The sequence below is a fragment of the Tiliqua scincoides genome, chromosome 11, assembly GCF_035046505.1.
Source record: "Tiliqua scincoides isolate rTilSci1 chromosome 11, rTilSci1.hap2, whole genome shotgun sequence".
Lineage (NCBI taxonomy): Eukaryota > Metazoa > Chordata > Lepidosauria > Squamata > Scincidae > Tiliqua > Tiliqua scincoides.
This window is the reverse complement of record NC_089831.1, coordinates 18,195,379-18,210,138: the sequence shown is the minus strand read 5'-3', so window position 1 is coordinate 18,210,138 and position 14,760 is coordinate 18,195,379. Positions and strand designations below refer to the sequence as shown.

General features: G+C 46.7%; 1 protein-coding gene across 1 annotated transcript; it reads right to left on the bottom strand.

The window, feature by feature from the left end:
• Window positions 1-5,290: 5,290 nt before the first annotated feature.
• LOC136662479 (transmembrane protein 45B-like) lies at window positions 5,291-14,059 on the bottom strand. Its single transcript, XM_066639700.1, has 5 exons — window positions 13,876-14,059; window positions 12,877-13,089; window positions 9,644-9,828; window positions 7,860-8,005; window positions 5,291-5,414 (listed from the first exon to the last, which is right to left on the bottom strand). Exons 1-5 carry the CDS (start codon window positions 14,057-14,059, stop codon window positions 5,291-5,293), a joined length of 852 nt encoding a protein of 283 aa, XP_066495797.1.
• Between the last annotated feature and the right edge of the window lie 701 nt (window positions 14,060-14,760).

Sequence of the window (14,760 nt, the reverse complement as noted above, 5' to 3'; positions counted from 1 at the left end):
CGCTGGAGCAGGCAAGCCAGGTAGCTTGCACTGAATCCAAGGCAGCTTTTTGGCCAGCAGCGGCTCAGCCAGAGGCAAGGGGAAACTCTTCCCTTTACCCCTGGGTAAGGGCTGCTGGCCCTAATGGCTCTCCTTGGCTTGGAGCTGCTCCGTTCTCCATGGATACGGGGGTTGGGATCTGGCATAACTGCCGGTCCCAGCCCCGCCTCCAGCTCCCTGCGTGCCCACCCCAGGGCTGCCCATCATCCGCCCTCCCCCTGCCCAAAAACGCCTCCCTCCCGCCTCCTCCCCACCCCCTTACGCCTACCTTTGCTGCTTGTGTTGGCGCAGGCGACAGCCTCTGCGAGATGCCAGCCTCTGCGAGATGCACCGAAGCAGCTTCCTCCCATGGAGGTGCAGACATGCTTTACAGCACATTTGCAACCCTACTGGGCCGGCCCAAGGGACTTGGGCTGGCCCAAGTCAAGGTTTGGATTGCGCCCTAAGACAGCTGATTGAAGAAAATAAACATAGATGTGCAATGGGAAAAGTTAATAACAGCAGTTATTTTTTGAGGTCTTTCTCAATCCTAATTTTTTTTTTTTTTTGCAGTCTTTCTCAATCCTACTTGGAGATGCCAGGGATAGAAATATAGAACCAGACATTATATGTGTTAATACCTACATTTAAAAAAATAGCGTAATTGAACAATTGGGCTAAAGATAGAAAAAATATATATACATCAAACAGGATTTAAATGCTGTGTTTTCAGGGTTCCCCCACATTGCTTTTTCCCCTTCAAAATTGCTCATTTCCAACCCAGTACTGAAACTGGAGGATGCTTAATGAAAATCTACTTGTAAAGGTAAATCTAAGGATTCTCTTTCACTTCAGGAGTTCCCTCATGCTAGCCCTACTCATTGGTCCTATATCATTAAATATCAGGTGTTAGCGTGTTAGGTGTTAGACTCTCACCTCTACGCTCAACCTGGTTGTGGAATTTCTCAACTTTTTGTGCTGTACCTCTGTGGGCAGTGGTGGCTTCAGGAGTGCTAAAAGTGTTCCCGGCAGCTGGCACCTGCTGGTCGCCACTTTTTTCCCCTTGTTTAGAAGGTGCTAGAGAATGACCCTTCTTACCTGGTACACCAAAAAGCAAAAAAAGGACAAAAACGATTGTCGGGAATGGGCCTCTGGGATCTCTACTGAAGCCGTGAGCTTTGCTGACGTCCCTGCTGTGCCCGACACAGAAAAAAGGGCATTACAAAGATTTTTAAAAGAAGAAAAAAAGTTCCAAGAACATATTTCAAGGCATATTTCAAGAACAAAAACTCTCGGTTGCTAACTCCTAACCCTGCCAGGAATGTGTTTGGTGCAGAACCATGGTGGGAACAAAATAGTTTAACTCACCCCCCACTCAGCATCACTGAGGATGTGATATTTCATGATTTTTAGCCTGATTGCATTACTTTTTTTTTTTTTTTTACAGTTTCATTGCTTGAAAAAGTTTGTCGACAATGGAAATGCACAGGGAATTGGGGCAAGTTTTAACGCTGCCAGCTGTTCTGCGTTTATTTTCTGGCAGGTCAGGTGTACAGCTGCGGCTGTTTGGTTTTTTTTTAACCTGTACTTTACGTTATAGGTAACAAGGAGAGTCACCACTGCAGCTGTCGAAGGGGTGCTCCAGGCTGCTGGGGGGTGGGGCCCTGCATACAGGGTTTGGCAAAGGGCCCACATAGATTTGGCACCCGACCCTGTTGTTAACCGTAGAATTTACGAATGTCCCAGTTTTCCAAACTGGTATCTAAGGGAATTTCCTGGCTTGGCTGAGGGCTTAATGCTCCAAGATCTAATCATTTGTGAGTGCAGCGCCAGGCACAGTTGTTACCAAAAAGGGCTGTTATGTTTTAAGGGGAATTGTTATATTACCCTTTTGGAAACTTCAGGATCGCAGGCTAGATAACAAGACAGCGTAATGCAGAGAAATTCCTTTTTAGCTTGAAAAGAGACTGGGAGAAAGATAACTTTCAATAGGATTATGTTTTTATTGCAAAAACGCACAGGTATACATAATGCACATGGAAAAATGGTAAGTATATGTCTACTTGAATCCTAGTACTTGGATCCAGTGTACCTAACTTTCGTGGTGGTTGCATGTGGAGTGTATTTGGTGCATCCGAGGAAATCAGAAAAGGATAGGTTGTAGGGAGGGATTTTAGGGGTCCCTGATCTGCCAACCTAGTTGCTGACTAAAGATGGGGAGAGAAGCGAGAAAAAAAGGGGGGGGGAGAAGGGAAAAGGTTCCAGACGCAGATATAGTTACCTGTCCTGAAAAGCAGTTGGATGGAGAGTCCTATGGAGGACCCTCTGCCTTGGAAGGGCAGCCAGAGAGAGAGAGCTAGCATGTGCCAGCCTTCTCTTAAAAGGGTTTTTGCTGACCTGGATGCTGACCTGAATGACCCAGATGTGGCCTAGAGCTGTCCTGGATGTGCATGCTCACTACACACAGTGGGACACATGGAGCATGCAAGAAAAACAGGATGATCAGGAAGTCAGCTATCAGCCATGGCTGACCTCCTGGGAGGGGGGGAAGGCAGTTTGCATACGGTACTTAAGAGTGATTAAGCTACAACAATAGGAAACATTTTAATGATTTACAGTGATTGAGACAACAATTTACTCTTCCAGACTCCTTGACTGGGGGATGGGGATGTGGTCACCAGGAGCTTGACTTGACTTGATTGTCCTGTGTGTTGAGGTTTAATGGGTTTGCATAACAGTGATTGGATCAGGAGGCACTTTTGCATTACTAGAGTCTTTGTTGCTAAAGTCTTTGTTGCTGTGTGCATGGAGAGGTAGAGGTTGTGTAAACTTGTGACTTTTACCAGGGTTTTGGAAATTGGACCTGTGAGAAGTTTGGCTTATAACCAGATATAAAATCACAACTTAAAAGGAAAAAGGGGATTTTCACGTAACACAGTGGCCAAAGTAAAGGCGAAAGAGGCATTTCAGGGCTTTGGACAGCTTGGCGGAACTGTTCAATACCACCAAGCTGAAGGCCGAAGAATCCCTGAGGAGGTCAGCTCAACCGTTGGAGATGTAAAGGAAACTGCAGCTGTCAAAACTATTGAACAGGTTTAAGGCCATCCTTTCTGGAGCCCATCATTGCCACCTTGGTGGCTGCACTGATTCTTCAGGAATGCATCACAAACTCATTGGGTACCAACTTTTTGTTCCCTGGCCTAGTTCTGGCCACGGACCAAAATTGCAGGCAGGTGAATAGACTCTTTATTTTGGTGCCAAAACAGGAGCCCAACACACATTGCCTCTTGTGGCTCGGAAGTAGCAATTTTCAACCAGTGTGTTGGCACTTCGGTGTGCTGCAAATGGTCTGCAGGTGTGCTGTGAGAATTTGGGGGAGGGTCATATTTTAGTAGGGCCATTGGGGGGTGTGAGCTCCCTGGCAGCAGCACACTGTGCCTTGCCAATTGTCAAAAAACTGATGGTGTGCCTTGATAATTTTAGCACCTTGTCAAGGTGTCATGAAATGAAAAAGGTAGAAAATCACTGCTCTGTTGGAATACTTGGCCACAGTGGGGCACAATACTGTACCCCGATCCACCACATCATCAAATGAAGAGGGTGCAGGGGCTTTTCTTTGTGGGGAGGTCTGGGTGCCTTCCTATCCCTTTTGGGTGTTGAAGACCACTGGCTGTCTTACTGAATGGACAAGGTAGAGGTACCATTATCAACTGCCTGGCTTCTGGGCCCAGGTGCCAACATTCTACATGTTCCCCTCCCAAAAGTGTTACTGCCCTCCTGGTAAGATCCTTCTTATTTCCTATTATTCTTTTTTTCTTATTGATTTGTATTGTTCTTATCCTGGTGGACCATTGCCAACTCCCTGTGACATATTCAACCACACCATTGAACACTTTCTGGTGGGTCACATCCTGCCAATGCCCCTTTTGGAGTCATCTCCTCCTCCTTTTGCAAACTCAAATGGAGGGGATGGAGCCAGTTACCTCTTTGTTATGTTGTCTCCTCTTTTCAACTTATGTTCATGGGATGCGCCACCAAGAACAGGCCCAAAAAGCCATCAAGGCCTCAATCTCAGCCTCAGTCCACACTCGACCTTACCTGGTTGTGGTGCTCTCATCTCTTCCTGTCCCCATCTCTTGAGCCCAAACTCGTACCGAGGTTCCAAACAGGAGGGACAGCCTTAACAGCTGCACAAAAACCTTCCTGATGGGTGACTTCCCGAATCCCCATGCCCAGTTCTCCTGCCTTGTCCAGGTACTGGGAAAGGGTACAAAAGCCCTTGAGGGTTGGGCTGTTCTCTCATGAATTATCAGCACCAATTTATGCAGAACCTGAATTGAGGTAGAACTGTACCCTTGGAAAACCCTCAGAAAGTCACTCTTTTTTAAATAAGATTTTTATTGGCAAGACATCTCAACCTATCATGCACACAAATTATACTGCATACAAAAATTGCAGCGTTAAAAATATTAAATGCACCCATCAGAACCATGACTAAGCCAACTAGATCGCAGCTAGGACGGCAGCACTAATCCATTCCAAATCATTTTCCTGTCACCGCTAAAGGGCCTTGCAAAACCCAAGCTTTGCCAGATGCAAGGGAGGGCACCAGGATGTAGGTCTCTTTTTATCTGGTGTGCTCCCTGGGGCATTTGGTGGGCTGCTGTGAGATACAGGAAGCTGGACTAGATGGGCCTATGGCCTGATCCAGCGGGGCTGTTCTTATGTTCTTAACTACAATTCCCAGGAAGCCTTGCAGGTCTCTTTTTATCTGGTGTGCTCCCTGGGGCATTTGGTGGGCCACTGTGAGATACAGGAAGCTGGACTAGATGGGCCTATGGCCTGATCCAGCGGGGCTGCTCTTATGTTCTTAAACTCATTCTTATAACTGGATCAAATTACAAACTGAACATCATATGCAAAGGTATATGCAGATTTGTCAGAAGATAATCAGATCAGGGACTTATTTCTGGCTATTTTGGAAAGGTTCACTAGGAGGACATTTTTCATCATGCATTTGGAACTGTGAGGGATATCTTAGATCTTTTCAGTGGAATGGTGAGAACATCAGGTTTTTTAAAGTGTACACCTTTGGTATGATTGCACTTGCAAATTAAAGCTTTGCATGCTATGTGAGATGCCAATTACAGATGCATCCCGTCCACCTTTGACCTTCCATTTTGAACACAAAGAGGACACTTTCATGCACAACACCAAAAAGCAGCTTGTAAACAGGGGGATGTTGCTCGAGACATCAACCAAGTCCTTGTTGCTACTCTGCACCAGTCTCTGGCAGGAGGACGGGATCCACTTCTTGCTTCTTCCTTCGAAGGCAAGACGGCAAGTCGAGTTCAACATCAACATCCTCCAGGCTTATTGAACATCCATTAGGGCAGCTGCAACAATTCCAAGAGTCAGGAACACATTCAGCTCCGCCAATGCCTTTAGAGAAGCCTCACCCTATTGTAATCCCATTGGCAAAGTTGGGTTGTTGGTGAATGAAAACTGGGGTCACCTGAGGCACTGTTGGGGGGGTCTTGGTCTACCAGAGGGACCCCCCCCACTACTGGATCCATCCATGAACCCTCAATACCAGTGGCAATGCTAGTATCATTGGGAAATGAATAGTATGACAACAGTGTCATTAGTACTGCCATCAGCAGTGGAAAGGTTCTACTTGTGTGGGAAAGGGGGGCTAGAAAGGGGACCTCCTTCACTCCCCCCAAAACAAGTCAAATCTGTGCCATTCTGTTCCGCCAAGAGGGTGCCAATGCCAGCGAAGGCCCCTTGTCCTGACAATGCCCTTGTCCTGTCAGTCATCTTTCTCTGTAGGCCAAGTGGAAGTGATTCCTCTTTGCCAACACAAATCCACTCTGACAGTTGGGAAAATGTCCCTCTCCATTGCTACCGTCTATGGCAATGTGCCAGTAAAAATCTCTAAGTATGTGCCCAAATGCAAAATTCAACTAGCTGGTATGGCAGCAACATTGGTTCCTCTCAAGGAATGCTGCTGGTTCTGAATGTTGATCGTTCTGGATTCTGACATATGTAGATGCTTCTTTTTAACCAAGTTTTTCTGTGTTGGTGGAAAGCAAAGCAAAACACTATACAGTATTAAAACATGACCACTTCCAAGCCCAGCAGAGGATCCTGCTCCATACCTATTGCTTGTGTATTTTTACCCATGTTTAATGAAACAAAACATCTCCTAAAGCAACAGCAAATCTTAAGGGCAAAGACAATGAGGAAACCAGGCAGTTCTCACTTGGGAGGGCATTCCACAACCTAGGTGCCACTACAAAAAAGGCCGTGTCTCATTCCCGCTTGCCATACAGCTGGGTGCCAAAGAAGATGTTTCATTAAACATGTCATCATTTAATAAAGGGTTGAAATTAACTTGCAAGGATTAACAGCCATGAGGGGGCTGCAAATTTTACGGTGTGAAAGTAAGGGGTGTTTAACTCTTCACTTCCAGGCTGCTTTCCTGCTGAAAGGGGATTCTCCCCCAGCAGCTGTTTCATCTGTTTTGCATACACTCCTTCCCAGACCCCCTGCAGAGTCAGTTTGTACCCAGAGCTGGGATCTTAATGGTGATGCTGTTCTATTCTGGCTTGCACAATGGGCAACTTTTGCCCTGCAGGCTGTAAAGCAGCAACAAATAGTGGGATGTGTGTTGCTTACTCCATAGGGTTTCTTTGTCTGCATTTCTTTGTCTGCTACCTGATTAATATCCTACCACCCTCCTACCACCACTGAGGTGGTTCAGTTCTCTTTTGTTATGGCCAGTGGCTGAGACAGTTCTGTGCTTTCACCCCACGCCTCTGAGCTGCGTGGAGTTCCTGGAGCTCTACCACACAGGTTCAAGCCTCCTCTGGAGGTAAACGCTGCATGCTTTGATGGCGGCTTTATGTACAACTACACAGGCTTGAGCATTGGGTGCATTTGGGAGCAAGCATCAGCTACACTGTGTTCTCCACATGTGAGCTGTCGGCCATTCCTCTTTGCTTCTATTCCTGTCCCTAGCAGAAGCTGCCAGCCCACAAGAAGCTTTCATCTTCCCAAGAAAGAGAGGAGGGGAGGAATCACCTGCTGCCTCCTTTCAGGAAGACCTTCCTTGACAGTCCTGATGGAGTCCTGAACTCCATTTAAGGAGTTCCTTGAACCATTCATGTTTTAACTCTTTTTCCGCCTGCTCACAGCAAATGCCTAAGCTGTACTCCAGGGCCTCACTGCAGTGCCAGCCTTGTCTTTCTGTTATGTTTTGTTGTGGCCAATGACCAAAAAATGAACAAATGGTGCTGAACCGTTTCATACTGATGATGCCCACGGAGTGGAAAGCAGGGACGAATTAAGGAAAAGCAAAATGTGATATGGGAAGATTTCTGATGAGTGGGTCTGGCCTATCCATGAGGCCAATTGAGGCTGTCGTCTCAGGCAGCAGCTGGGCAGGAGTTGCCCACCTCTACCCATCCACTCACCTCTGCTGTTCCTTTTCCCACTCCCTGGCTCAGAAAAGGATGAGAGGGATGGAGCTGAAGAATGGGTTAGCTTGCCACCCTCCTCCACACTTCCTGTTTTGCCCCATCCTTCTCTTTTCCAAGCCAGGCAGTGGGAAGAACAGAGGTAGAGCAGAGACTCATCACCTAATTGGGGGGGGGGGCTGAGTTTGGCATGCCGAAGTAGGGGTGTCTTGGGCTGGCTGGCTGTGTGTGTGGGGGGGGGCACGTGCTCCTCAGGCGCCACCCAAGTTATGCCACTGCCTAGGACTTGCTGCTCCCATAAGAAGAATACCAATTCACCTAGTTAGTACTTTGGCTGCCCACTGAATGCCCATCACTCACCAGCGACTGAAAGACCCGTTGATGCACATCACAAGGAGACCCACTGCATAGTGCCAGAAGAAGCACATGGTTAGGAAGCTCTTGTTTCCCTGGTCTTCTTGATTCCAGGCTGGACCTCCCCATGTTGGGTAAAGGACAAACCCAATCTGATGGGGACACAGAAAGACACAATCAGCTAATGTCAGAAGAGTGTGGGTTATTCCTCTGACACCTCTCTCCTTCTCTCCCCTCCAGATCATGCCCCCTGGACTGATTTAGCCCCATGAAGGAAAGTTAAAAAATATATATCTCTTTTCTGCAGGGGGAGTCAAAAGCACTGGAGGGGGGGCGATTTGGAGAATGGAACATGCAGAGTAGAAAACCTGTTTCTGGTGTCTGAATGGGGCATCACTACCTGGACCGGAAGAATGAAGTTAAAAACCAGAAGACACGACTGGGAAAATTACATGTGATTAACACTGTGTGTAGTTCAGGCAGCTGTGGCTTGAACAATCCCCCCCGTGAAAAATCCCGCTATCGTTAATCATGCTTTGCTTAATTGGCTCTATAAATGTAATTATCACATAAAATTGGAGGACAAACATCTAAACACTTGATTGCTGTTTAATGAGAAACAACAGTGCAAAGTTGTTCAAGGTGCAGATCCCAGATTGAATTTCTGTTTTGTGTTGTTTGGCAATAGCAGCTCTCCCCACAGCTTGGGGTGGAGGGGTATAGATCAGGATTACGGGGGGGGGGGGGAGGGAGAAAAATACTAACCCCGTCAGTGCCATGATTCCAACTGGAGCCCCGGTCACAATCATGATATATGTACCTTGACACATAAGATTAAAACTGCCCCACACTTGAAGGAAACTATAAGTCATAATTTGCATGGTCTGTAATGCCAAAGCAGCAACTCTTGCAGAGATGCAACAGGAAGATATTATCTCACCCAGGGCAGGAGTAGAGGTAACTTCATGCAGCCAGTGGTGTTGCTAGTGGGGTGCGGGGGGTGCGGGCTGCGCCATGGGGGGGTGACATCACTGCTGGCCAAAAATTTTTAAAATCTTGGTCTTTTTTAATAATACCATCCTGTTTTATATCATTTGATGTGGAAATTCATGCAGAATGCAATGCAACAAACCATGCTGGAATATCTCTACTCCAGTGGTTCTCACACATTTAGCACCAGGACCCACTTTTTAGAATGAGAACCCCCCAGAAGTGATGTCAAGACCGGATGTGACATCAAGCAGAAAAACTTTTAACAATCCTGGGCTGCAATCCTACCCACATTTACCCAGGAGTAAGTCCCATTGACTAACATTGTTAAAAGAATACATATAGTAGCTTGTCAAAAGTACAGGCCTGTAACATTTCCCCAAATGCAGTCACATACTATGGTTGCATCAGGTCTAATATATTAAAAATAAAATATGGAAATGAATGGGGACCCACCTGAAATTGACTCACAACCTACCTAGTGGGTCCCGACCCACAGTTTGAGAAACACTGCTCTACTCCATCAAAATTTATAGGCAAAAAAACCCAGTGGGGGTGAAGCAATGGTGCATGCCCTCTGCCTGGGGCGTTTCTTTGCCCACTGCTTGGGAGGCAGTCCATCATGGGGGGGGGGGTGTGACGCACTGAACTCCCACACCGGGTGATGCAAACCCTTATGGCACCACTACATTCAGCGGAGATTGATTGGGAGGGGCTGAGACTATTGCCGTGCCCTGGGTCACATGTTCCAAAATACCAGTGTCCTTTCCTCTTTCCGTTCCTCAGGAATAACTACTCACTTGCCAGAACCAAGATCCTTGGAGGATGAAAAGGCTGGCTCGGAGGAGCTCCAGGAGGATGTGATCTCGCAGAAACACCTCCAGCAGGCTGCAGAAAGCCGCTCCAAATATAGCAATGAGCAGGAGGGAGTAGAGGTGTTCTGTCAATGGAGCGCCCTGGTAGTCATGGAAATGGAACAGGAAGCCTGCCAAGACACAAAGAGCGTTGGCTGCTTACTCAGGAGCATTAGCAAAATTGGACCTTCAAGGATTCATAAATCAATGAGCTCAGGGAATGCGCCGCGCATAGTAAGCAGTGGTTTCATTCCCCTGCGTATACATGTGGCCAAAGTCATTTTCATAACACCGTATTTGTGGCTGGGGGAGGGAGATGCTCCCTGCATTGTGAAGGCAGGGGACCCTATTTTGGTACTGCTTTCCTAACATCTTGCTCCACGAATCCGAGCTCTGCCATGCTCTCTCTTTGCAAAGCAGGCTGGCCGATTTTGCTGACCGAGGAAGATTTGCGCTGCTCGCCAAGCTTCCGAACGGGTCTAGGGCTGTGATCTTACACACTTCCCTGACAGTAAGTCCCCATTGAACTCAGTAGGGTTTACTTCTTTGCCAACTTGCCTGGAATAATGCTGCAATTCTAGTTTGCATTTGCTATTGTTTCTGACTTTACTGGGTGGTTCTATGCTCTTTAAAGGAAGGGAACTGCTAATCAAATGTGGTTCTGCTTGCACAGAGCTTAGACAAATTATGGGAGCACTCAAAGATGGCCAAAATAACTAGATGAGTGTGAGGGATGCTGTTTATAAGCCTTTTAACAAAAGTTTATTCCAGGTGCACCCCCTTATCTGTGGGGGTTCCGTTCCTGGACCCCCTGTGGATAGGTGAAATGGTGGATATGGGCGAACACCCATCCCCATGGTCTGGGCTCTCAGGAGGAATGGGGAACCCAGCTTCCCTCCCCTCTGGAGGGACTTTTGAGCCCTGCTGAGGCTTTTGACGTCCACCTGCTGCCTTGGTGGGCCTTAGAATGACCATTTTGAGCCGAAAAATGTCACTACCCTCACAGCTTGCCTCTGGAAGGTGGGAGCATGGGGGACTCCTGTCTGTATCTGCGGATACCTGAAACCTCAGATATGGGATCCGCAGAAACGGGGCCCCCCTCTATTGTATTCCGATGTACAAAGTTGCTCTAGTTTCTTAAGAAGTCGCCTTATTTGTATTAGGATCTCTGATTTTTTTTAAAGCTTTTATTAACAGAACGTGAGAACGTGTGATGGTAGAAGATTGTGATTCATCATTGCTAGCCATGCCCTTCTTGATGCACACCTATCATCATACGAAGGTTATAAAATGGATTACTGAAACTGTGCATTTGGATTAAAGCTCACATTTGGATAACCTGGCCACTGTTGCTTGGGTCTCTATCGCATTCAAACCGTTTATTTGGGCTTAACCTTTTGCAAAGTGTCTGGGAATTTCATTTGGGACAGAGTGTGACTGCTAGGAAGTGACCTGAGTTAGCCGCTCAAAGCATATTACACCAAGATGAAACCGGAGATTCTCATGGGAAAATATAGACTTTGCATATGCCATAGTTGCCCTCTAGTAGCCATGGTATATATGACAACCATTCACCAATTCTCCGTCATGCATGTGCTATGATTAGCTTATGGGGTACTGTATATATTCAAGATTACAAAATAAGCTTGTTATCCTTTGGTATTTGACCACTTCTGACGCTGTACTTAAAATGGTGGTAAACACTGGATTCATAACTCCACACATGGAATAGACTCTGTACACTGGATAATTATTCCACATTACAAATTAGAATGTGTACAGCTCACAGTCCAGATTGGTCCACTCTGAACTTGCAACGTTGCTCAAGGCAGAGGTATTGCAACCCCTCTGCTACTACTGGCTTAGCTGCACTGATGTCATAGACAGACATATGGGCAGCCTGGAGCTAGGTAGATGAATGCTAAATTGGCCACTTACAAATGAGTGCCACTTGCTTATTATTATTATTATTATTATTATTATTATTATTATTATTATTAATAATAATAATACTAATAACTTTATTTTTACCCTGCCTTTCTCCCTGAAGGATCTCAAGGAGCTTACAACAGGTTAAAACAGATTAAAACATAATTTAAAAACAGATAAAAGCATATTAACACAAATCATAAAAACAGTAGTCAGATAAAAAGTAGTCAGGTAGAAAGAGCATAGAGCAGTAAATCATAAAAGAATCAGGCCTGTGACCAAGTATTTAAAAATATTAAAAGATGTTGAAAAGATGTTAAAAAGGCCGAGAACTCAGAAGGCTTGTTTAAACAGAAGGGTCTTCAGGCCTCTCTGAAAAGTCTCAAGAGAGGAAGCCATTCTTAAGTCAAGGGAAAGGGAGTTCCATAGCGTTGGTGCCACTACTAAGAAGGCCCTGTTTCTTGCCGCCCCACGTACCTCCCTAGGCAGTGGCACTTGTAAAAAGGCCTTCTCTGATGACCTAAGAGGACGAGCTGGATTGTACGGGAGTAGGCGATCTCTAAGATACCCTGACTCAGAGCAGTATAGGGCTTTAAAGGTCAAAACCAGTACCTTGAATTGGGCCTGGAAACGAATGGGCAGCCAATGCAGCCGCTGGAGAAGCAGACTGACAGAGTCAAACTGCCTACCTCCAGTAACCACATGGGCCACTGCATTATGGAAGATAAGACGGTATGATCTTAGAGCTGTATCCTAACTCTGGCTTTGGAATCACTCACTGGCTTTGGAATCACAGCATGCATGGCCTTTACCTTTGAAAAGCCCAGACGGTGTAATGGTTCAGCAGTTGGACTTAGACCTGGAATATCCAAGTTCAGATCTCCATTCAGCCATGAAGTTTCCTGGGTGACCTTGGGGCAGTCACTATTTCTCAGCCTTACCTACCTCACAGGGTTATTGTGAGGACAAAAGGAGGGGAGAAACTAGGGACACAACCCTGAGCTCCTTGGAGGGTGGTATAAAAATATGAATGAATGAAGCCAGGCACCAATATCTAGTCTCTCTCTGCTCAGGGTTCTAGGCTGTCTTCTTAAAATTAACAGGAGCAAACTGCGGTTGCTGGAAATATAGCAACCCCTGAGGAGCCACAGCAGCTATTGGGAAAGCTTCCAAGCCAGTAGCAGTAAATCATGCTGAGGCTTTCACTTGGCACAGAAGGGGGAAGGGGAGACAGTGCTTGTCTTACTGACCTTCTGTAAACAATGCCATGGCTAGGAGGAGGCGATCCAGTCCCACAGGCAACTTGAGCTGGGAATGGGCCAGGACATCGACCACGCCAGAGAAGCCATAGAAGAGGTACATGGTCATGTGCTGCCAGTTGATTAACTGTACCCAGTGCTGGGTCTTGTCATCATACAGGGTCATGCGGGGTCCATCGGGGAGAAACTGCTCAACCAGGATCCCTGGAAGACAAGCCACATTTGAGAGAGGTCCTCTTTTTTTCTAGTCTTTCCTGGAGGAGAAACAGTCTGGAAGAAATTGACACTGCAATCCTACACATGGATACTCAGAATGTTGAATCGATCTGATTCCCAAATAAGCATGCATAGGGCTGCGGTCTTCGGGGCATATTGGATGCAAATCACAGCAAAAATTACTCAGCGAGCGCAATGACTAAGGAAGCATCACAACATTCAAACTGGCACAATGTTTCTCAGAGAGTGTTGTCCTGCCACCTGGCTTCTTAAGGCTTGCTCACAGGTCGCACAGTTCAGGACCAGCCTTATTATCGTGGGTTTGATTTCACACTGAAAATTGGTCTTTTGATGCAGGGCAACTATGAACTGACTGAGGTGGTGGCCTCAGGGAGCAGATATGCAGGGATGTTCACCTCCACCTGCCCACTGACTTCCAGGGCTCCTCCTCCCATTTCCTGGAAAAGGAAGAAGGGACAGAAGAAGTGTGGAGGAGAGGGAAGCGGTGGTCTACAGTGTTGGAGACATCAGGCGTAAGAACATAAGAAGAGCCCTGCTGGATCAGGCCAAAGGCCCATCTAGTCCAGCTTCCTGTATCTCACAGTGGATACTGGACCCACAGATACAAGGGTCGCCCTGCACAATGCATGACCGTCATGCAGCTCTGAATGCCCTTCAGGAGATCAAGCAGGGTATAAATTTAATAAATACACAAATGCCTGGAAGCATATCTTGTAGAAGAAGGGCTGGGGGAAGGATGCAGCTGGAACCCACCTCCTAGAGCAAAGAATGCCTTGGCTGTCCCTTCAATGATGTCTATACATGGAATCCAATGGCTGGGCTGGCTCTCTGCATTCCGCCTTTGAAGGACATACTTCAGCGGGTATTTGATGGACCACCACAGACCAAACAGCAGAAAGAAGTTTCCCTGTAGGGTGATCTCAGCAAAACTTGGCATGGTTGGACTTGGGCCTTTGAAAGAAAGACAACAAGTAAAATGGGAGGGGGAAGAGAGTGTCTTCGTTTGCTCGAATCTTGGTAGGGAAACAATCACCATCCCAAGTGAGGGTCCATCACATCCTTTTCCCAAACAACACACTTTGGTTACGTCAAGAGAAAATAGAAGGGAGAAAGGAGGAAAAGCAAATAAAAGTACGATGGTTGGTTAAAGTCTGGCTCTATTTAGGAAATGAAAATGTGCTCTTTGGTACCAATGAAGGAACATAACAGCAGGGGAAAACACAGGATCAGACTGCAGAAATAAACAAACAGATACATACAGATGGACCAAGACGTACATGGATGCTCATAGAAACTGGAACCATACTGGGGTCTAGTGTTGCAAGTCAATGGTTGAAACCATCTTCATGCACTTTCCAAACTATGGGAGGAGATCTGGTGATCTTCAAGCAGGGGCTCAACAGACACCTCCCAAAGATGCTCTAGAAGGATTTCCTGCTAAAGGCAGGGGGTTGGACTGGATGACATTGTGGTTCCCTTCCATTGTGGGTCCATTCTATGACTGCGCCATTGGGAGGAATCTCACAAGGACAATGATTTTGGCCTCTCCCATTACGCTAGCCGCATGGGAGGAGCCTTTGTGGTGGTGGCCTCTTCCCAGAAGAAGAGACTCCCACATGGCCCAGGTTTTCTAGGGCA